Below are 23,821 nucleotides of genomic sequence, written 5' to 3' on the forward strand. Positions count from 1 at the left end.
CATTGATGAGATACACGAGACACCCAAACACATTGCTGTGCAAAAGTGTCAGAAAAGTGAGGGGTAGAGAAACAAAGGGGTAGAGGCACATACACACGATATCTGTGAAATACGCAATCGCCTTTTCTGTGGTGGCCTTTGTTGTTGTGGTAGAGAAAAGCAGAAAAGTGGATTTCTTTTACGTTCCTTGGACAGGAAAGAGAGATACGATCGTCTGAGAATGCGCTGAGGACGTCCCCTGCGAGATGGCTTTGAAAATGTAAATATATTATAGGAGCTGAATTTCAATACTAAGGCGCACGCTAGGATTTTATTAATAGAAAGGGATGTAGACAGTCTTTGTTAACGTCATTCTGGTGCAATTCTTCTATTGGAGACAGATACCAGCTCAAGTTAGCTTCCAGCTAATCAAAAATAATGCAAAAAGGGAAGTAAGCAAAGGTTGATTGTGTGATTTGTGTGCGATGAAGGAATTCAATTTTATGAATCTTCGCCTCCGCAAAAATAAACCCCAAACCTAAACAGACACATTAACATACATACTTACTGCTTTTGACCATTTTCCTGGTCATTTCGTCAACAGCTCAGTTTGAGTTTCGGTGCCGCTTCACCGCTCCCATTCATCTTGTCTTATCTGTGTCTTTTCAAGCCATCAGGTGTTGTTTTGTCTTACCAATTCCCACAGGTAATTTGACTTGCAATGTATTCTCGGAACGTCTTCCAGGCACACAGAATAGTCCAAACCATTGTGGTTTCTGGCACATTCAGCCGAGAGAATTAGACCAAAGGAGCCGAGGCGAGTCAGGAATTGGCTTGTTTGTCCCAGCTGTGTTGTTTGCAAACCCCTGTTGGACTCTGGGAGCTTTGTAAAGCCTATACATGCTCTTTTTTTTTGCAGACTCGGTGTGTCTGCCATTGGAGGGTGATTGACCACTGGCCTTAGATTGAAATTGATTGCATAAGGGCCGTAACAGTGAAAGACTGTTGGTATTCCGGCAGCAGCAGGAGGAACCTCAAAGGATGGGAAACTGCTGTCACAGGACCGACCGGGCTCTATATTAACGCATTGTCTAGTAATCAGATTCCTAAGGTCGGAGTAGGCCTTTGATCCACGAGATTCAGTGTTTCTAATTGGGTTGCATCGATCCTCCCAGCTCCTGTTCATGACGGCACAGTCGTGATGAATGTCAGTCTGCCACGCTGAATGTAAAAATGAGGTAACCAGTTAATCGTTGCCCCAAGTGGAGCGTGGTTGTCTGGGATGTGCTGCACCAGGTTCAAGGCATTCAGACAAGAATGAAACTTGAGCTGCAGAAAAGACATAATTACCAGCCTGCTTTGAAGTTCTGGATCGATGTTGTGTGAAGATTTTAAACCAGTTCAGAGTCTGTTATGAGTTTATTTTCACCCTAATGAGAACTATTAAAACACAAAAGACAGTGTATTAAATTCAATTAAAGATTTCTCTGTTGAGCAAATGTAGTAATGTGGGAAATGTATTTTCATGACAAAAAACTGTTTCCGTTGCTTTTATTTGAAGGACTGTACACAAAGGTTTGCTCCAAAAGAGATCGAATCCAATCCTCCGCTCACTTCTTCTTCACTGATCTGCCGCTTTACATGAACGATACATTGTGTGACATCATTACATTACAGGTCATTTAGCAGACACTTTTATCCAAAGCAACTTACATTACACTCTAAACCCATGGCTTTTACATTAGGCCCAGGGAGCAATTAGGGGTTAGGTGTCTTGCTCAGGGACACTTCAACTTGAGACATGGGGCAGCCGGGACTCAAATCTCCAACCCACACCCGCTCTACCCCCTGCGCCACGACGACCCCAACATCAGAAATCCCATCAATCAATCTCTCAAAATAATATCAGGTGTTTAAACAAAAACTGGCGTGGTTTATGGAAAATGTTTGTTGTTGTTCCGACGAACTTCTGTTTCTCTATTTACTGTAAAAGAAAGGCCATAACGCCCAAGAGAAACAGTTGTGTCTTCATTGACAAGGGCACAACCAAACATAGTTTGAGTTTAATTTTCCTTTAATAGACAGCTATAAAACCATAAAAGGCAACTGTGAGCAGATGAATGAGTGTGAATGGAAAGAAAACATGAACTCCTATTCAATTAATTTACTATTGACATTTGTGTCCGACTAATAGTTACAAGCAGCTTTTTAAATCATATGTATTTTTTTTAGTCATCGTGAGCAACTGACATCAAGAAATCGGACATGTGTTGTATCATTTCTGCTTTTCAGACATACCATTGACATCGACTTAGGTTTCATCTGAGAGTATCTGCCACTGATTCATGATGCTGCATTAGATGCCCCGGGAGGGGGGACGGGGCAGAGCTTGAAGGACTGCACAGCATATTAAATCGGTGTTGGTGAACATCAGTAGAATTAATTAATCCTGTGAAGATTCTAATGCAGATACGAAGTAACATGTTGTTGGTTGAAAACAAATCCCTTTAAACTTTAAACATCTATTCTCAGAGCAGGTTAATGGAATGTATCTTCCTTTATAACCGGATGATTTTATTGATGGATTCATGTAACTTTGTGACCTGCAATGTTTTAAAGCTGTTCCTCAGAAGTCAGCATATTGCATGTAAAACTAGTAGTAGAATTACCCTCTACTAGTAGTAGAGGGTAATTGCAAGGAGTAAACTCTCATTTACTCAACATTCAACTGTCACAACATGTTTAATTAATATATTTAATATATTTGCAAAAGCATACAGCATTTTAATGAAAAGTTCATGATGATGAATGTTGATGATGAGTGTTTGAACATGGAACAAATCATAGTCTTTGAACAATTATACCGTGAACAAGGCACGACCGGACTGGTAGAGCCAGACCGCAGATAAATCCCTGAAATGGTCAGGTCTAATGACAGGGCACTTATCTGTATGTGCTAATCTACCTTGCTTTATTGCTTCACCTTGGCTGTTTGCGAGTGTTTGGGGAGTCTGTCAGGTAGAATTCTTCTCGTGGCGGTGGGCCACATTCTGAATAGACTGCTATTCAATACCAGGAGATGGCAAATTCATTGTCAAATCAGCGGGTCCCAGGTGGAGGAGATTGGGCTTTACTTTGTATGAGGTTAGAAAGGATGATGATTTAAAGCTAGGACTTTTGTAAGCGAGCAAATGTATTTTTTTTTGCTTTTGAGATTCACAAAACCCAGTACATTTTGCCTTGGATTGTGTTGCCTGAACAGGTCGACCGTTGCAGACACAGAGGATTTATCATGGAAAATGTGTTTTGGTGTTTGCATACTGTACTCGGCCCAAGACATGGCCCGAAGACATGTTTGTTTCTAACACAATGCACCATTCCTGAGGTGAGGAAGAATGAGTAACCAACACGTCCTCAGAGTCTTCCCGCCTCGGGCTTGTGGGGAACGGTTGCGGCCTCTCTGGCCGTATTTTACAGAACACGGATGCTGATAAAGACAAATAGTTGTATGACTCGTGCCTTTTTTTTTTAAAAAAGACACCACCTTCTTAGTTTGTTAAAATATGAAATGTCCACAAGCCGCCCAGAAGTGGAGGATACACATGAACTGCCTTGACTCAAGTAGGTGTACAGCAGTTATATGTCACATTCCTTTCACAGCCGGCCATTTGACAGCCCAGAGTGACAAGTGAGAACCAAAAGCCCAATCATCCATTTTTAAAGTCTGACCTAAATGGCTTTCTCTCCTGTGTTAAAAAGGGTATGTAAGGAAAATCCGATTTCCATGCGTGTGTTAAATAACACTAAAACATGATGTATTTTTGTCAGGTAATTTGTTAACACACGATATGTATCGTGTCTATAGTGCGCAGAAAATTAACCCAGCGGAACCATTTTTAGGTGTCAACTCGCAGCTGGAAAAAAAGAACCATCTGTTCAAGTCATGAACACTTTTTGTAATCCAAACATTTTTGTAATAAGATCATGAACAAATAAAATTAAAAATGAATGCATGACAGTAGCAGATTCCCCGACTGTGTGAATCTGGATGGTCAAATGTGCAATAAGGAAATAAGCAACAGTAAAATGAAAAACTGATTTGATTTAATTAATCCCTTGACTTGATTTCAGCTGACAGCAATTTGGGTCGTTGAAAGTAATTATGTTGTGATTATGTTTAAATAGGATCACAAACTGCAATTAAAGATGTGTTTTTAAAGAGGTGTTTTTAGACTATCAACAGGAAGCACCTCTGTCTCATTAATGAACGTCTGTAAAGGAAACTCACAACTAGAACACTGACACTTTTCTTTCACCTCTACCCATCACGTGACAAATCAGTTGCCTTTTGCGCTTCACTCAGCACTTCAACTTAAATTGCGACATCATTCAGTCGTAGCACTGGAATAACAATAAATATGCGTGATGAAACGTATTTCATTTGTGAGGCAAATTACACCTAAAATTGATGATTTAAAATGGAGGAGAGTTTTGTCAGTCTCCGTATAGCGATGACGTTGTAATGCTGCCAGTACGGACACCCAGCGTAAAGTTGTCTCAGGTGGCAGTCTAGGAATCCAGTTCAAGAGGAGCCCTGAAAGCCATTTGATAAAAACTCACCAGGTGTTGAGAAGAAGAGCGCACTCAGTGCAGGCATGGTGGGTATGCAAAGAGTCCAAGGTTTGATGTAACCCCCTTGCACCCAAGAGCTGTCTAATTACTCCGATTACTAATTTAGCTTAAGTTCCCCTTTCAGTGGGGCCTCTGATGAAACGCAGCATTGCGTTATAGAAGATTAAGAGTTCCTGTCCTCTGAGCATCTGTTCAGTACAGCAGGAGTTATGTTATGTCTCCCCACAGCTTCAGACAACTCATGCAAATGCCTCTTTCAACATCTCAGAGATATTTGAATGGGCCCGCAGTTACAAAAGGCGCGTCCATGTGTCTCCAAGGAAGTATTAACATTTTTAAATGCCAAAAAATGCAGCTAGACATTAAATGAGAAGTTGTTTGAAGAGGAAAAAAACATTCATTGTTTATTTTTTTTTTAAGGGGGTGTTTAGGAGGTTTATGCGGTTACATTAACAGTAAACTTGGTTACAAAGAAAAGCTATTTGACCTATTGGATCATAAGAGTGTGCCTGCGGCTGATAATATGTTCACATAACAGATGTGAAAGCATGGAGACTGATCTATGGATCCTGCAGTGATAAGGGATTTACCACGTGAGGATTTAGTCACCACTGTTTGGCCGGTCGTAATGGCTTTGTCAAGATAATACAACTCCATTTCTAATGCATCCCCAGTATTCTTCCTTTCAACTGAGTGAGTGACTCTTTTTCTTTCTTTACACCTTCCTTTGGAGGAGTGGGTACGACCAGCTGGAACAACACCCAAAGATAAACTCTGAACCAACGGGAGGGATTTGTACGTGGGAGTCCAAAAAAAGAGCTGGAGTGAAAAAGAATCTTTTGGAAACGCAACATATTTGTAAATAGAATGTGCACACATTTGTATTACATTTAGCAAAAGGCTAAAGTATTAAAGGGAGACCATGTGCATCACACACACACACACACACAGATTGAAACCTTTGCTGGAGCACTTTTAAGTCTAGTTAGGCCACTGGACGGCTACCTTAACTGAGATTTTACCATCAAATTAAATTTACGATGTATTAAATATCTTACTTTGGATGAATACGTCCTTTGATTTTTAAAGTTGGTGGCATGACCAGATTTTAAATCGGCTCAAAAAGGGTAACCAAAATAAAGCACACGTTTTTGTAGGGTGCTAGATTAACCATCATTTTTTTTAATATATGCAATATATATGCAATGATACCATGCACAACCCTCCCTCCCTCCCCCCAAGCATATAGCATTAAGAGAGAGAAACATGAGAAACACTCTGATAGAAATCTGCTCCTGTGGTCAATGAATAGATCAACACACATCATATGTATTAAAACTATGTAAAATAACAACAGAGAAAATACTTGATAAAAGCAGTGACTTTGGGTACCTTTAGTGCCACTACTTTGCGGCAGTCACTTAAGCACCTTTCAAAATGTCTCTTACCATAGCAATAGGAACACTGCTATGCACAGCTGGCCACCACGTTAATCCACTGATGATCTACCCTCGGATCAAGCTGCTCCAAAATCAATGAGGCCATGAAGGCTCTCCTTCTGTTCTTCATCACACCTTTTACATCCGGGTGGATACAGTTTGATACTGGCGATTAAGATGAATGGGAAAAGAGAAAATACCTGCTTTCAGTTTTAATCCGTATACTCACATCAAATAATCCCAATAAATGATGTTTCATATAAATATAAAAGAGGAACAAACCACATGTTTATAATGCACCAACAACAAAGTGACTCGTCACGCTCGCACATTCCCTTTTCGGCGCAATGCATGTTTTTTCTTATTTATTATTTCTTACGAACATCTCGCTTCTGTGAGTACCGACATGCAGCTAAAAAACACCAGAATAAGACTGGATTCCACTCCATATTTTGTGTCCCGCTTCGCCTCTCCGACGCGTCTGGTGTGAACACGGCGCGCTCCCCGGCGCACGGCGACGCGTTTTCAACGCAACGACCAAAGGAGGAGGAGGGAGGGAGGGGGCGGGGGGCGGGTGCGGGGGGGTATAGGGGCTTCGTCTGCTCGGCGAAGTTGAGACAACACGCCTGGAATCACATCGCCTGGATGCTGGATCCATGTGCGCGCACCTCCACGCTCGCGATTCTCCGTTCCACGCGGCGCCGGCGGACTTTTTTTCTCTCTCCATCTGGTGCCAAAGAAGAGCGATTTTTTGTTGTTGTTCTTCTTCTAAACTTTGTGCAATGTCTCGGTAGACGCAGTTGAGTTCGAACCATTAAACGCCCGATCGCCTAAGTACCTGCAGATCTACTGCGGGGGAGTTTTTTTTATTTATTTTTACCGGCGAGGATACGGCAGATGACCTTAAACGCCTCGGCTCTCCACTGAAGTGAAAACATGCTCGGACTAGACATCATCATGTGCACTTTTTCTGTGCTGTCTGTTGCGGCACGGGCAGATTTCAAGGCTCGGAATTGCAGCGAGGTGAGGGAGGCTTGCGTCGGGAAAGGCTTCAGCTTCGCGCATGTTCCCATCCAGGAGATCCCAGGTGAGGCTTATCGGAGAGCGACCCGGTCGCCATCTGCACAATAGAGCTTTGTAAAACGAAAATAATCACAGGCCTTTTTGTGTAACAAATGCGATTGCATTGCCGTGCGATTTAACTGTCGCGTGAAGCACTCGATGGGCAACGTTCAAATCCCCCCCCTGATATCCCACGGCACCTCATTCATGATGCAGTCATTACAGGATCAGGTCTTTGGTTGAGTGCTGCAAAGGGTGGCCTCTCAGAACCACCTGCCACTCACCAACTTGTCTTAACTGAGCAAAGTTGTGGTGGCTATATAACTTTATATAGGCTGTACTCAATAACCCCAAAATAATCACAGTTCACCTGACTGGATGGCAAACAGGCTGTGCGCCTCTCCCCCATGAACCCAGTGCACCCAGCTTGAGTCATTGAAGTGACCCCCCCCCCCTCCTTTCGGGCTGTCTGTTAATGTGAGCCGGGTCACTGCTTATGTATTCGTGCTGGGATATCAGCCGGCACCGGTACTCAACGTGTAGAGTCCCACAGCCTGAGACCTGTAACCAAGCAGAGATTAATGAGACTAACTGTGCAGACTAGCTCCTATCAGGCAAAAGTTAAGTGATGAGGGGAGGGGGAGCTGCTGGCCCCCTGCGGTGCTTCAGTAGCAGTCCATAAAAATGAGTTCATTTGGCATAATGTCAGCCTCCCGCTACCCTTAGGTGTGGACCTTTGAGCATCACACATCATGAATGTCATTCATTTAAAGGATAAAGGTCTTATAATGTTTAGTGTCAGCCAAATAAAATACATCAGAATTCCAAACATGCATTTTCGTATCTGGGTATAAATTGATTGTGTTTCGTGAACTCCTCACATCAGAAAAAAAATGCATTTTAGTATTCAATGATTGCAAATCACTAAAGGTAGAATACGCAGCATGCTGTATGTCTGCATCTGTAGAAAAGTAATTAGGAATGAAAGTTTTTTTTTTTCTGAGTTGTCTCTCCGGGTCGTCATTGTTCCGCTTCAGGGCCGTTGTCTCTATAAAGCAGGGAATCTGGCACACGCAGAAGGCTGCATATCTGATAAGAGGCGCACCTGTTCAGCGCCGAGTTGACTACCTAACCGATTAAATCCTTTGGATCCATGTCTCTGACATCACAACTAATCTGCCAAATGAGGGAAAAAATGCCATCTCTCTCATCTCCCGAGGGTTGTCACCCCGAGGAAACGTCTCTCGATGTGGTCTTTGAATGAGTCATAACCTCACGGGTCGGCCGGAGACGCGACCACGCGTTATCAACTCCTCAGCACATTCACCCAGTGATTGGCACGACCTTCAGGTTCACGTATTATTGCCTCTCACTCATGCGAACGATAATAAAGCCAAGCCAAAGTATTTGAGAGTTCATTATAAAGCATAACATCTTTTGATGAAAAAGTATCGCAAGCAAGATTTATATTGTTGAGATGATTTTTTCATGTAAATTAGAATTCCATTGATTCTACTGCGGATATAAGAATTTCTTCTTTTTAGGATAAATGACCCATTAGCTGTTGGTAATTATCACATATTTATGTTCTTTAGTACACTCAGCAGTTAAACTAAATAAATAAACTAAAAATTAGACAAAGAAAACATTAAATGGACGTGTAGGACCTTCAGTCAAGTGGCATCTTTTAGCCTCAAATGGGAAATTGGCCCAGTGAGCGGTTTTCTGTTCATAAGACGTTTAAAATGGGTTCAAATATTTAATAAAACGTCACTGACTATTTCATATTTTCTATTCTTATAAAATAGAACTGTTTCATAACTTTATGTGTTACAGACCATCATATGCTTGCATCGTGACCCATTCAGCTGACTGCATATGCACAGGTCCTCTTCCTCTATTGTGTTGGATAACAAGTACTTATTGTATGTTCACATATGCCCTGAGGATGGTCCAGTAGGCCCCCACCCTTGAGCACGCTTTATAACTCTGCATGAAGTCTGTTCTTTGTGACTCTGTACAACTGTGCCTCTTCTTGCAAGATGTTGATGGTCTGACGTTATTCTTCGTTTCAGTTCGTAAAGACTCAATAGCGGGTCGGAATGAATTTTTTCCTCCACATTGCTCCTCTACATTGTGGGTTCTGGGTCTTGCCCCAGAACACAGCGGCTCATCCTGGAGGAGTCGGGTTTCAAACCGCCGGTCCGGTAATTGTAGGGCGACTCACTGTCCCTCTGAGCCACAGCTGCACCAAATATAGGGAAGCGTCATTTTAGTAGTGCACATGCTCCATGTTAAACAGTCGCTCTTTGCTGTTTAATCTGTTCAATTCTGTCGATATCTGAGATTACAGCATTAAATTGCATAATGCTATTTGTTTGATTCTGATGCTTTTTTATTCAAATGAGTTGTTCTCTTTATGATTATATTGCATGAAATTTGGCCAAACCAAAGCCCTCATTACAGCTGTGGTCAAAAAGAGTGAATAAACAAACAAAATAATAATAATAAGCAAGATATTATTGCAGGAATGTTGCGCAAACCACTTAGCCTGCTGAAAATGAAAAACTCACACCCCATATTTTTGCTGTTATGTTTGGTCAAACGGAAGCGGCCCGGTCAGGTGGAATGACAGCAGTGGAGTTGGTGTTATTGACAGAAATGTTGTTTTGATCCAGAGCCTAAAGGCTCACTTGTTACAGTAATTCCAGAGCACTAAGGCGATATTTCTCCCAGCTGACGAGCCCACACAGGAGGCTGTCAACGGTACACGGGGAAGGCGTTTTAAACCTCCGGAGCATGAACTTGTGGATTGCTCTAATAGTCATAGTGCATCTAAAATGTTCCTGCAGCAGATTTTATTCCAATCTAGTTAAATCTAGGACTGGGAGTGTTCAAATACATTTTTGGGTTGTGCTTGTTGACATTCTCGTTACGTTGTCGCAGCTTCCATCAGTTAATGAAATGTGCTGACGAAAAAAGGACTGTAACAAACCCATCAAATCATTTCATCTGTCCAGACGCGCTCATTGTGCGTCACAGAAGTGGTCCACAAGCTGAAGGCTGTGAGTGCCAATAGCACTACCAATAGCTATGTTGTTTACATTAATCCGGATTGTGTTGATTGTAATAACATTGGGCTATTGGCTGTGGAGGGAGGGGTGAGGGACTTTTGGACTTTCTCTCTTGCCCGTGGCGACTTTTGGAGCAGCGGTTGGAACAGACACCGGGACGGTTTTCTTTTTGGAAGATTTTTTCATTTTCTCTATCTATTTTCTCAAGCTCGCCAACGCTAGCCTTGATTCAACCGGTTTACCAATTTGTTAAATATCATCCTCTTAAATCCAATGCTGCAACTCATGAAGAGACCCCCACTCAGGTTCCCCTCTGTGGATTACTCAATGTCGGAGATGGGACAGGAAGATCTGGGACGTGAGTCACACAGCAAACTGCTGGATTCGATGGCACGTCTTAGCATGTCACATTCCATGCCATCATCTGATGGCCTGCTCTGTTTACTGCAGATGGTGATGGGACAGAAATAACGGTGTGATACTTCGCTGCCTGCACAACAAGGCCAACCATCAGCGCTGAGGCGTATAATGTGCACGGGTTCCCTATTGTCACTTAATGGGGAAATAAAAAGGGCTAAATGGGAGTGCTTTCACAGAGAATGGCCAGGTGACAGTCTTTGTATCTCTGTGATGTATCGTGAGATTATTATGACCTCCCTGGGTCTCTACACACGTGTGGAGATTGATCCGGGAGTGGTCCAGATAGGAACCAGAACTTTTGGAGGGTTTCTTGGTGTGTCTACGGATTCTAACCACACACATATTTTTGATGAAATTGCAGACTTTTGAATTTTGGGGGGGAATTGGCATTCATTGTTGGAGTTTAGATACGGCTGCGGCAGTATTTGAGGGCTGCATTCTTCTAGACAGTATAATGGGAATGCCTCCCCCTGAGGAGCAGTGGGGGGCACTATCAGGGAGGAGGAATCCGAACAATCATCATTTTTACCCCGTGGAAGAGGGAATTTCTCAAAATGCCGCTTCCATCACTGTGTCATCAATCATGCTCATGAATGCCGAAAATGGCCCCATGATGGGCTTTCTCGGCAGGTGATTCCTCTGAGAACTGCAGGAAACATTGTGTCTCAGTTGTTGAGGGTTTGTTGCGTTGGAAGCAGGACGCCACATCTCTCTAGGCATATGAATTTTACTTTTGAGGTTTACTTTAAATCATCGGTACAATTTGCCTCATCATGAATACAGTTTTGTATGATATTGCAGAGTGCATAGGTGTGTTGGGGACACCTGAACAATTCTTTTTTTGTTCAACGCTATTCAATGGTTTTGCGCTGAAGGCCGTGAATCTTTATTTTCTCAGTCGGCGTCTTACAGTGAGCCGCGTGGTCCAACACAAAACTTTCTGTCAAAGTTCGAACCATTTTCTCAATTTAAATTGTGAGATTCATGGATTTTCCCTCACGATTCCTATGGTTTGCTTATGTTGCCTGCACTGTCAAATAAATATGACCAGACCAGTAATCCACATCAGTCTTTATTATGCAAATGATCAAATAGGGTTTATTATGTTACATATTTAAATGACAAATAAGTAATAATGCATTTCTTTTGTAATGTTGCTGTTCTAATAGTGTTTTGATTGAGAGGCCGTGTCTTCATATTTGGCTAAACTACATTACATTCCACTGACATTTCTGTGTGAACAGCTGTGTCTAATGGACCGTGGATAATGCGTGATTTCCTCCATTCTTTGCATGTTCACTATTTGTTCCTTTGTTGTGTTTGAGCAATTCATCATTGTCAGGTAGTCATTGTCACTGTCGGTTGTATACGGGCCATTTGATTTTTTCTTCTATAAGTGTGATATAGAAGTGAACCACTGGCATAATCAGCCTCATGAAGCCATGCAATTAGCTTACAAAAGCCAGGTTGTTATATTCTATTCACCAATGCTCTGTTCCAGCTCTCGAAAAGGAAGACGTCTGCGAATGTTGCCGTGTCTGAATTTAGGATTTAAAAAAAATGATGATATTTCTAAGCCCTACTTGCGTCTACTACCCAGGTGTATTCTGTATTTGGCCTTCAGAGGGATTTATGTTCAACTTGCTGTTGCTCATAACCCTGTCGGGTGAAACGTTAACGCAGCCTCCACTTCTGAAAACCAAAAGGGATTTCAGGTGTTAATTATTAACTGCGTTTTATTTGGATTTTCGTGAGCTGACTATTATTTGTTTCAATATGGCAACAAAGCTTGCTGCAGTTTCTAAATACATCACCGATGGGAAGAAAAGAACATATAAGAGACGTTATTGAATATTGAATTATTCCTGACAAAATATTGTAATCCTGTTGTGCTTTTTTTATGTGGTTGATAAGCAGCTGTTATCATGCAATTTAAGTTACTTGAAGAAATCATTAACCACAGCCGTGAAGAATTAGAGATTGTCAAACTCGTTTAGAGATAAATGAAAAAGAGATTCTCCTGAGACTCCGTGGCAATAACTGGTTCACGAACTGAGATTCATTTGAAATGTGAAAGAATGAGTTCTCTTGTTGTCAGCCAGAGATTGAATATACGTTATTTTGAGCTATTAACCACCACACCAATTAAATTCTAACCTGGAGCCACTGAGAAAGAGCTTCTTCATTCCTCATTTGACAAGCTGGCAAAAACTCAATTACACTTGTCACTGATCCTGTTGTTTCTTTCTTCCCTTTTTGAAACATTTGACCAGATCCAACCCAAAAAAGAAGTATTCGAGGTTACATTTCACTATAAATTCTTGCAACCATTCAATTGATATAGTGGACATTATTTTGTAAACTCTATAGACTGTTAGTTGAGTGTCGTTAGCTAGTGTAAACTAATATTGTAAGATGACCACCATAGTTATGTTCTGTATTTGTGAGATTACCGGTTGACTGATGTTACCATTCAGACACACCTGGCGCACGCTGTTACCTGATATCTCAAATCGCCCCGTCTGATTATGTTTATCTATTTACTTTGAGCGTTTACACATTTTCCAGTAGTTCACAAAAATCCCACTGTCTTTGCAAGCCGTCGCTGACTTTCAGAAAACGATCCTCGAGATCAACGTGCATCTCTGCATTGACACAAGCATAAAATTTAGGCTTTTGGTTGTAACGCATAGTTGGTGCTTTTCCCCGACACCTCATCTGCCTGTCAAAACCTCGCCATCATGCCACAAAGCTCCCTCGAATGCCTCGTCGCTGCGGCGGGATCTATCTTTAGACCAACGTCTGCCACTCCTGTCTTGTTGACAACGTCTGGCTAGACATGATGTGCAACTGGAGAGGGTGCTCATCTCCACAGCGCTCCTGAGGACGCTACCGCGCGGTGATTTTTTAGCACGCCGTCCGCATGTGGGAGGGTGGGAGGGGGCCTGTGTGTTGTGCTGACTAGAGGACACCGGCCGCTGCAGCGAGGTGGCAGGGCCTAACGGTCGCTGGACTCTTTAAAGCAGGCCGATCGGTGCAGGTCTTCAAACAGCCACCAGCTGCTCCTCGTAGCGCGCCGCCGTCCTCGGCCGTGCTCCACCTAGCACGTTGACGTAGGAGAGAGCGGCTCGCCTTCTCACGTCTCGTTCCCAGGGGCTTCTGGGCACGCTGCCCACGGGGATCGAATACCCCACACCAGCCTTCTTGTGCCTCCACCGGCCGTTTTATTACATGCTGCTTAATAAATATCAAAGCCGGACATAGTGTCACAAATGCTGATTATGTGGTGCTTGCCATTGCTAAATGTGCTGCACATGGCGTTAGGGAAATCCAGATATAATTCTCGTTGTAATAATATTGAAATCTAGTCGTTGTGCCTTGTTTTAGATGTACTGTCCAATGCAATACTAAAGCTAATCATTTATTCATTAATTCATATCCCGATCATCATAATTTCCCATAGCCCAAGGTGACATATTCAGACGGTTACTTCAATTGACCAACAATGGAAAAGTGATAAAAAATGAATAACTTTACATATGAGTTATCTCAGAATTCTCCATTCATCTTATAATTGATGATTAATCTAAAAATGTGTTTAGGTCCCAATGCCGTTTACGATCCGTCTTCCCTTTACTAGAATACTTTTCTTCTTTCAACCCAAAGGGGCAGGTACTGTAATAATTGCAGCATCAATGTTCAAATGCCACAGTGAGACCCATTTATTTTTAGAAATGATTAAGTTATATTGATACACATTCCTCCACAACAACTTTATCAAATCCTCTTAAAATATTTCTGCCACAGTGAGAGAGGCCAGCTAAGCATTTACATATCCCTCCCCAAAGAGAATCCTTCATCGTGCATTCAAAAATATTTCAATGTGAACACCAGACAGTTAAGTCAACACTATCTTATCATCACACGGCCTTGAAAAACGCATGTCGCAGTGAAGTTTCTTGACATATTAAAAAAAAAAGAAGGTACTGACATATTTGCCACGAGTATAAAACTGTTCCAGAATATTTTTCCCGTTATTTTTCCCTTCACGCTGACTCTCCTGAGGATGAGGAATACCACCGTGCCATTGTACTCTGCTGCTTTTATTCTAGACTGTTTTATAACGGTGAGAATTAATTTCCTCTTGAACCTGTCCTCATTCACCCAAGGACATGCACTCATCTGTATTGGCATTTCCCCAGTTATTTAAAACACGAGCATGCCTTTCATTATGACTTCTGACATGACCCAAAATGTGATAGGAATAATGCCATTCCATTTGGATTGATGTTAGTCTAACTTGAGTGAGAAACTTGGCTATTCGGTACACAAATCCTCTAGAGACGTTATTAAAAGTTTAAAGGAAAGTCTGTGTGGAATAGAGAGCGTTATAGATCCACGTGGTTGTTCATATACATTAAATTCTATCCTCACGTACCAATGTCTGATTATCTGAGGTACTGTTGTGTGCTATAGAGTGATGGAAACATGAAACTATGTACATCATGTTTATTGTCTTTCTGAAAGCACGTGATGTTAGCATGATTTACATGATGTTAGTGTTATATATAACAGGGATTCGCGGCATCCTCTAGTTAACAACTTCATTTATTTTTAAAATGAAGGGGAGATTTTAGGTCAGATACCCTGAGATGGTTAAAGGGTCTTAACAATCGTTCAAGATGTGACTCATACCTTTCGTACTAATTCATTCAAATAGCTTCATCCACCTACTTATTTGACACAGCTTACAGTTTACAGCTTACAGCTTACAGAATGATTTGTTCATTCATTTCACTCACTCAAGCCCTTAGCCTGTCCATGCATATGTGCAGTTTGCAGGCACACAGCATTCTCCTTAAACTGGGTTTAAAGGTGTATGCCGGTTAATGGTTATGTCAGTGTTATGGATTCAATCTTGTGGCTAAACAAATCCTAGACTCGCAGGGGCTTGCATACGTCTCTGGAAAGTAGACTTTGCAACCAGATATTTATAAGGAAAAATATTGCCTAAGCCTAAAGCACTTTATGGTAACAGAAAAGCCTTTTCAGGAGTTGAAATGAGTGCAGCATTTACTGTTTGAAGGCCAAATATGTTACTCATCTGGCAATGCAGGTAATTGAATTGGTCTCTGACAGACTTTGCTTGGATTTTCCTGAGAAAACAACATGAGCCATTTCAAACCTACGAGCAAAGCCAAATTCCATCAAATTGAAAAAAACAAACTTAAATGTACGTTCTTTTTTCAAACATTTGCTGAAATAAGGTGGATGAATCCCCAAAAATCTACATTCTTAATGACAAAGGAAAAATGTATAAAAGTTTATAAAATACACGCCCAGGTGAGGTTGAAAAAATAAACATTTTTGGATAACTATTATCATATCACCTGGAGCACCAACAAAGCAGCAACATTTTTAAGAATGTTGATCTCGATACATCTGCGTGTGACTTGAAGTGTGAATCTATAAACAGTTTGTTGGGGGGAACTAAGGGACAGAGCAGATGGTAGAGGACATATGCCGTGGGTTCCTTTGGCCAGGTACGCCGATGAAGACTTCTGAAAGTTGGCCTACCTTTGCTGGACCCTTAATTACCCAGGCTGACTCATACCTGACAGAAAAGATGTACTGTGTAAAATGTCTTTATATAGACGTTTAAATAAAAGGAGAATATTCCAGACAATGTAAGTTTTTCTAAAGCCATGTGCATATGGTACTTTGCAATTAGTTAATAATGAAAACTTCAAGAGAAAAGGACCCTGACCAGTTGTTTGAATGTGTGGAAGACGTAAGAAAAGGGCCTCAAAGGCTTACAGCTCTGATGTTGTCGCGTGTTTTTACAGGCAAAGCCCACAAAGCACTAATTCAGCAGACATGGGTACATTTTCCTAAAGTCAAAGCTGCAGTTCTAAAATCACATAAACTTGTCCTTAAACCATACAGGCAGGTTTTGTAACTTGCAATGAACCAGAATGCATTAGCTGGCTCTCTCCATTACTGCTATCCGATAAGGCTAATGGGCCAAATAGCTTTTGCATAGCCTTCAGAGCAGAAGATGCTGTTATCAATCCTCAATGGAGGACTGCATTGACCAGTTGCGAAGTGCAACATTTGTCACTGACTATTTGAAAGGTTATTGGCAGGTGCCACTATCGGACATGTTTTAAAGAGATCGCATCTTTCATCACATTACATTACATTACAGGTCATTTAGCAGACGCTTTTTATCCAAAGCGACTTACATTACACTTTAAACCCATGGCTTTTCACATTTTTTTTTTTGCGCTTTTCACATTTTTGCCTGGGGAGCAATTAGGGGTTAGGTGTCTTGCTCAGGGACACTTCGACATGGAACATGGGGCAGCCTGGAATCGAACCACCAACCTTGTGCTTCCCAGCACACCCCCTCTAACCCCTGCGCTGTGTGACCCACATCACAACGTTAAGGCTGGTTTCCTATTATTTCATCCATCTTGGGGTGAGAAATGCTCAGTTAGGGGTGGGGGGGCTTGGCTGTATATGATCACTTGTTCTGGTCGGCCTCCTTTTTCCCTCTTATTTCTACTGATTGCCTGGCCCCTCCCTCCCCATGAGAGACAGGCTCCAACTATTGCCAGCCTTTATGAGTTGGTTGTTCACAAAATGCCAATATCTTTCCCCCCTGAAGGGCTGGTAACTTTCAGGTAACCACCTTCTTTTTGTTTTGGATTTATTTTGGATTTTCCTTTATGTTTCAGGTCATTTAGGTAAGAACAACAGTCTAACAGGTCTCCATCTTACTGTTTATCCTGGACAAATAAAGCACAAGGAATGGGTCGATGCCCAGAAGTTGGGCTGAGAAAGGTCTCCTCGTTTCACCCATACAGCCCTTGCCAAAGGTCAGCTTTGATTCAATTCCCTCTGAGCTACTAAAGTATGACTTACTCCAGATTACGGACACTTTCAGGAGGAAATCCCTCTGGTAGCATACCAGCAAAATACAAACAAAAACCACACATGCACAAGACTTGTGCGGTGAGCGCAGATCTGGTGAGGGAAAAATCCAGCTGTCCCAAAGCTGCGCTTTGACATTTACTTTAAGAACACGTTGGGTCTTAAACTGTTTCCACAAACGGTTTGCAGCTGTCATGGGTCACCCTCAGATCCTTCTATCTTTTGGTTGGAAAATGGGACCTTTTAGGAGCATATTTAATCTTACAGATGTGGTTAACTCATAGCAAAGATATTTTGAAATTTTTAAAGGTATCCAAAGCTCTTTGCCCCTATAAAAAAATACTGGCCCTGTATTTCATGGTGGGTGAAGGAAATATAGAGAAAAGCATTATCTTGACAAATTATGAATCCCAACGAGCTGTTTAATGATTCACCTCGGCCTAAAGCTGCTTTCCTCAGCCAATAATTTCGGTATTCTGACTTGAGGGCATTGCAAACTCCCCAGCTCCAAAAAATACAGCAGCAACTTTTTTTTAAATCAATTTTCCCAAAGCGCTGAACCGGCAACATGTGTACATTGTCTCCGACAGCAGACAACAGTAAGTGTGACTTTAAAGTAGTACTCTGCTGAGACATATACTGGGTTTACCGATTAATGACAGGTCAGGACATTATACCACAGGAAGGGCTCCTTTCTGTTACATTATGTACAATTGATTATTTAGAGGTGATAGAAATATGAAAGTATTCATCCATCCATCCATCCATCCATCCATCGTCAAACCGCTTATCCTGCACACAGGGTCGCGGGGGGGCTGGAGTCCATCCCAGCCAACTTCGGGCAATAGACAGGGTACTCAGTACTAGTATAGGGTACTAGTACTCATCCAGTCGACCAGAAATGTTGCACCTAAACGATGTTTCAAACTAGAAATTACTTTTTCTGAAGAGAAGCAAGCTGGGAGACGACTTTAAAAGCTGCAATTAAAGAAGCTTCGGTAAGAACATTGACTGCAGGAAGAATATGAAAATGAGTGGGAGGATTAAAGAAATGCACAGAAATTATAAATGAACACCCCACAAATAATAACTAGAATACCTTCCCACCTAAGACCTAAAAAGTCTCCTTAATGCGTCAGCACATCAGACTTTATTTCCATCCCGTTTCTCAGCAGTTCAGCCCTGCATATAAGAACAAAAGCAAAACAATGGTGAGGGGGGAACTTAAAGGGTTACCAGGCTCAGGTGGGCAGTGTTGGTATCAATATGTTTGATTGACAAAGGGCTCCGGTTAGAACAACGTTTTCATCTCTAATCTTCAAGTCATCTGCAGACGGTGTGTTGTTAGCCCCAGGATTTAACCACGGGTGCCACAGCTGGCTGCCAAGACACTTCACTTAGTTGCTATTGTTCATGGAGTTTCACAGGATATTCCATCTGGTTGAATGCATGCGTTCATGCATCTCAAATTTCGAGCCTCATAAATTGTGCTTTGGGATTTACCCAAAAATGTTGTGTCCCGTGTTCATCACATGTCACCAGTGCAAAAGTCAGGCTTACATGCGTTTGAATTGTTTTTTGACTACAATGGAGGTCAATCAGGCTTTCGCTGCAGGCAATACGTGTTAATAGGATGAATTCAGATAACTAGACATAAATAATATAAATAATAATAATATCGCCATAGGCCACTACAACAAACTTTTAAGTTGCTGCTTCTTTTCTTCAAACTAAACCCCCCTCTGGTCAGTCGCTCATGTGCGGTCTGCTCCACTAGATAGATTATCTGCGAGGCCGCAGTACTGTTTTAACCTTGGCAAGAAAGGTTACGGCACTCTGCAGATGGGCAAAGTCCCATGAAGGCTCCGGCTCTCCACATTTCGAAGTTGAATTTTTAAGTGATCTTTTTGCTCTGTTGAGACTGTGGAGCACACAGTATGTTTGCTGTCATGGCAAATCCCCCCCACAACACCCCCCCTCCACTCCGCCTGACACATCTGATGAAAAGGCTGCACTCAAAATGTGTAGCCCCAGGGACTCGCCAGTATACGGTGTGATATTAACAAAGTTCCTCAATCCATCCAAGACTTCACCAGTTTACTAAACTGAGCCAAGGTTACGCCGCTGGAATGTTATGTGCCTCATATGACTGAACATCTGTAATGGGAGGGCCATCTGAATGCTCCAGGGTCATTTCCTGCGCTGCGCCCCCTCCTCCACCCCCCCCCCCCCCACACCCTTTTTATTAGAGATCAAAGCATTTTTGTGGAGATGCATTCCCTAAAAACGTCTCCTTATTTTGACATTATCTGATTTCCCCACATCATATTTATCAGAAGCGTTGAAATGAAACATATGACATTATCTATTGACATGCTGACAACATCCTCTGCCAACACTGACCATTAATGGAACAACTGAAAAAATAGAAAATGATGTCACACTTGAGCACATATTTGAGTTTAATAATAATGAAAATACATTACACACACAACACTAATGGTGTAAATCAGTATATCACATAGTGAGTAGCCCACGTAATACGAGTGCTTTCTCTTTACCAGCCTCTGCACAATCTGCCCAAACACTAACTTTAAATATTGAATGTACCAGCGTTGACTTCTGCCTCATGTATTCAGCTGTCGCGCTTGATCCAAAACCTTTTTGTACGGCCGTTAAGCTCCATGGGGAACAAGATGTGTTGCTAAAGCGCCAACAGTTCTGTTTATTCTGTGTTATTTGCCTGTTGAATAGAAAGGTTTATTACAATGTTATCTATGTTATCTTGAGCTTGCACATGTGTTTCTTGATGTGCAGAACCCGGCAGCACATCCTTGTCCGTCAAAGTCGTTGAGACTGCAGCGGTCCGCAGTGAATATCTGTATTCACAAGGCTGCAGCATCTACAGGCAGCCATTTCACTCTGTCCTGTGTTACTATTCAGGAAATTGAATTGAATTACTTTGAATGAAGTTATTCAAGCTGGTTCCAGTCATTTTGTTGGAACGAGCTGATCCCTTCCTCTCTTATGTAGGAAGGTTGCTGCGTGTTGTGAACGTGGCCGCGCTGGATGCAGGGACATGCCTATGATTCGTTTTGTACAAATTCACAATTGTTCAGTCCAAATCATTAAGGTGTTACCTCGTTCCACCGTATGCAGAAAGCAATGTGCAAAACGACCTCGTGCTCACATCGCACACTCTTGTTCGCTCAGTATGGTTCTTACTAAGTGAAATCCATTTCTTGTTCTGCTGCTGTGCAATCTTCCGATGCATCCACGGAGAATTTTACAGCTGCCATCTGCCTACAGCTGCTTGCCTGATTAGAGGCTCATGCTGATTGGAGACGATGTACATTGCATTTGCATATTTCGAGGGGAAATGTGATTTCAATGTGCTCTGTGTGGGGAAGAGAAATAGGGTTTATAACATGTGTGAAGGGGGCATCATTGTTCAGCTTCAAATTGAAATCATTGTGGGTTTGTGGATCTGCACTGTAGATTGTAGTTGATCAAAAATGTTGACGGGCCAACTGATCCTCTAACAGTTGAAACGTTTATTCATATCAGTGTTATGGATTTGTGTCACACAAATATGTTCCTTCTGAATTTAGATACATTCCACAGTGATTATATTATGTTTTACCAGGTTTGTGTCTCTTTCCTAAGACACATTTTAGACTGTGAAATCTGAGAAATAAATGCTGTTTCTAATTGAGTTTATTTTATCTGCTGCACTTCTAAAATGGCTTCTTTGGAAAATTAGATGATCATTAACTTTTGATCCACATCAGTATTTTTCCAATGTCATCAATTATGCAAAGCCGGAAAATATTTTAAAGGAATGTATTATCGGTTCTCCCCAATGAATTTTGCATCAGCCCGTGGCAACATTACCTCTTAATGTCAAACCAAATGAGAAACACTATGTTCACAATCTGCTTAGAAGCATTTTAAATCCTACAAGTCACAAGCCATTTTTTTTACCCTGTCCATTTCTTGTATTAGCATTTATTTTGTTCATTTTAACTTAGACTCCAAATGCACATTTTAAAAAAAATCAATCGCTGACAAGGGTTTGATGTCGCTTAAATGCCAGTAATTTGTGAGCAACTATTCTGAGAAAGAAAGCCAAGGGTTATGTGCATTAGGAGAGAGTATAATTCATTGGTTTGTGTCTTAGGCACATCTACCCCTACATTTGTGTTGTCTAGTTATCTAAATCATCTAGACAGCAACCTTTCACATGATAAAATGATTGCCGATAAATCACAGCCTCAAGGGCCACAACATTTGGCAGACGCTATGTGTGAATTTGCATTTGAGAAGCCTGGTAGTCTGAGGTAACAATACCAACATCAAGAAAACAGGAATGCTTTTACATAATCTGTCAATCATAATAATGTGTCTCCAGCAACATGTTGCTGGATTACATTCAACTAACTTGTTATGATTGCATGGCACATATTTAAGAAACAACATTAACTGACTTTACTTTAACTTAACTTTATCGTCAAGTGAGCTGACATCCAATTTAAAAACATTGTGAAACTAGTGTTAAAAATAGAGAAGATCCAGACACTAGAATGACTGAGTGGCGATAAGGAAACACGAACCGTCAATTTGCATGCACATGCTGCTAATTAAGATGTGATGGTGGGATTCTGGGAACCACGATCCCGCATGCTTTCCCCTTAACATAGAAAGCTGGATGGGAGAACATTAAAGTTAATTACTGTTTGCAGCTCAAATAATTGTGTCCAAAATGAGAACTTTCGCTGTAAAAGTTTTACTGAATCATTGAGTAATTTTAAGCACCCAAATTGCTGAGGTGAGGCTCAGGATTTTAGTTGCCCACGTATTTTTAAATGAGTACTTTTTTGGATGGAAATCACACATTTTATGCAGATGCCAGAATGCAAGTTAAACAAACAATCCAGGAGACTGTGTATGTCACTAATGGTATGGATACGAAAACGCTTTTCTTTCTCTCTCTTTCAGGTGAACATCTCCGAGTGTGTCCTCAGGGAAGCACATGTTGCACCCAGGAAATGGAGGACAAATTTGGCCAACAAAGCAAACAGGACTTTGAGAATCTTGTTGATGAAATGAGTCATGAATTAAGAAGCACTTTTGTTTCCAGACATGAACGATTTGATGGTAAGTCTATTTTGGCTTAATGCTTAATGCTTAATGCTGATTCATTCATCATGTTGTTTTTTATTTTGAACAATTTGAATGGCTCGCCACATTAAAACAAAATGCAGCAAGAGGGAAAATTATAGGATTCATACTCTATGTGTTAATTTGAAATGGGTCCCCGTTTGCAGTTGTATAGCTGTCCTCCGTCTATTAGAGACAGGCTGTTAAAATCTTGTTATGTGCTTTGAAGTGGAGTAGCATCTTGTTGGATTAGAGAACATTGCCTCTTCCACAGCAGACGGACGAAAAACTCTGCATTTCTACGGCTTTTCGGTGCACCTTTGCTCTATCCAAGTCTTATAGCCCTATGGTGACAGTCCTGACCACCGCACATGGGAGGGAATGTATTTATTAGTAAAAAAAGACTCACTATGTCTCTTATACCTCTCGGTACCCCTGTATAGAGTTGGCAACGTGTAATGAGAAACAATGAACCCTCTGGCTCACAACATGATTCACTGCGGGAAGCAGAAGGGTGTCACAGTTGACAATGATGAAGGGTCGTGGAGACGAAGATTGTCAAGCAAAGTCCCCTTGTCGGTATTGTTGGCAGTGAATGCAGCATAAAAACCTTTTAATTAGAGTTATTACTCAGAAACATTTTATAGACGACTGTGGATGGCAGGGAAAACTGCCATGGGTTTCTTTAGAGAAAACAAAAGAATATGGGATTAATATTTTCTAAATGTATATTAAGTGTGATGAGAGAGACAACACATTTGAGATGCAATATTTATATTATAAATTGTATATTATAAATAGCATATGTAATAAACGCTGATATAGATCACACGTTATATTGTTTTACACTCTTGAGGTAGAACTCAAACATTCTGCTTCTAATGTTGTTCATAAAATATCATAAAAATTGAGACTATTACTAAACTAAACACAAAAATATTCTTTATGAGTACCTTTATTTTTTCTTGTTGGAAGGAAGAAAATAATTAAACTATTGATTATAGGGATACGAATTATCTGTATTCAAATACATCTTCTTGAAATTGTTGGATTGGGTGTATCATGCTGAATTATGAATTGTTTCTGTTTTGGTTTTCTGCAAACAACGTGTCAGTTTGA

The 23,821-nt window shown here is 41.3% G+C and overlaps 1 protein-coding gene across 2 annotated transcripts in view; it reads left to right on the forward strand.

The window, feature by feature from the left end:
* Positions 1-6,622: 6,622 nt before the first annotated feature.
* LOC120834196 (glypican-6) overlaps positions 6,623-23,821 on the forward strand; it is a 59,226-nt gene continuing 42,027 nt past the window's right edge. The window contains exons 1-2 of one of the 2 annotated variants that reach the window (XM_040202066.2): positions 6,623-7,137; positions 22,541-22,699. In XM_040202066.2, coding sequence (XP_040058000.1) covers positions 6,987-7,137; positions 22,541-22,699 — 310 coding nt within the window. In that variant the 5' untranslated portion in view covers positions 6,623-6,986. The remainder of the gene's footprint in view (positions 7,138-22,540; positions 22,700-23,821) is intronic. The other variant, XM_040202065.2, reaches the window with a different exon arrangement.

Source organism: Gasterosteus aculeatus, chromosome 16 (genome assembly GCF_964276395.1).
Source record: "Gasterosteus aculeatus chromosome 16, fGasAcu3.hap1.1, whole genome shotgun sequence".
Lineage (NCBI taxonomy): Eukaryota > Metazoa > Chordata > Actinopteri > Perciformes > Gasterosteidae > Gasterosteus > Gasterosteus aculeatus.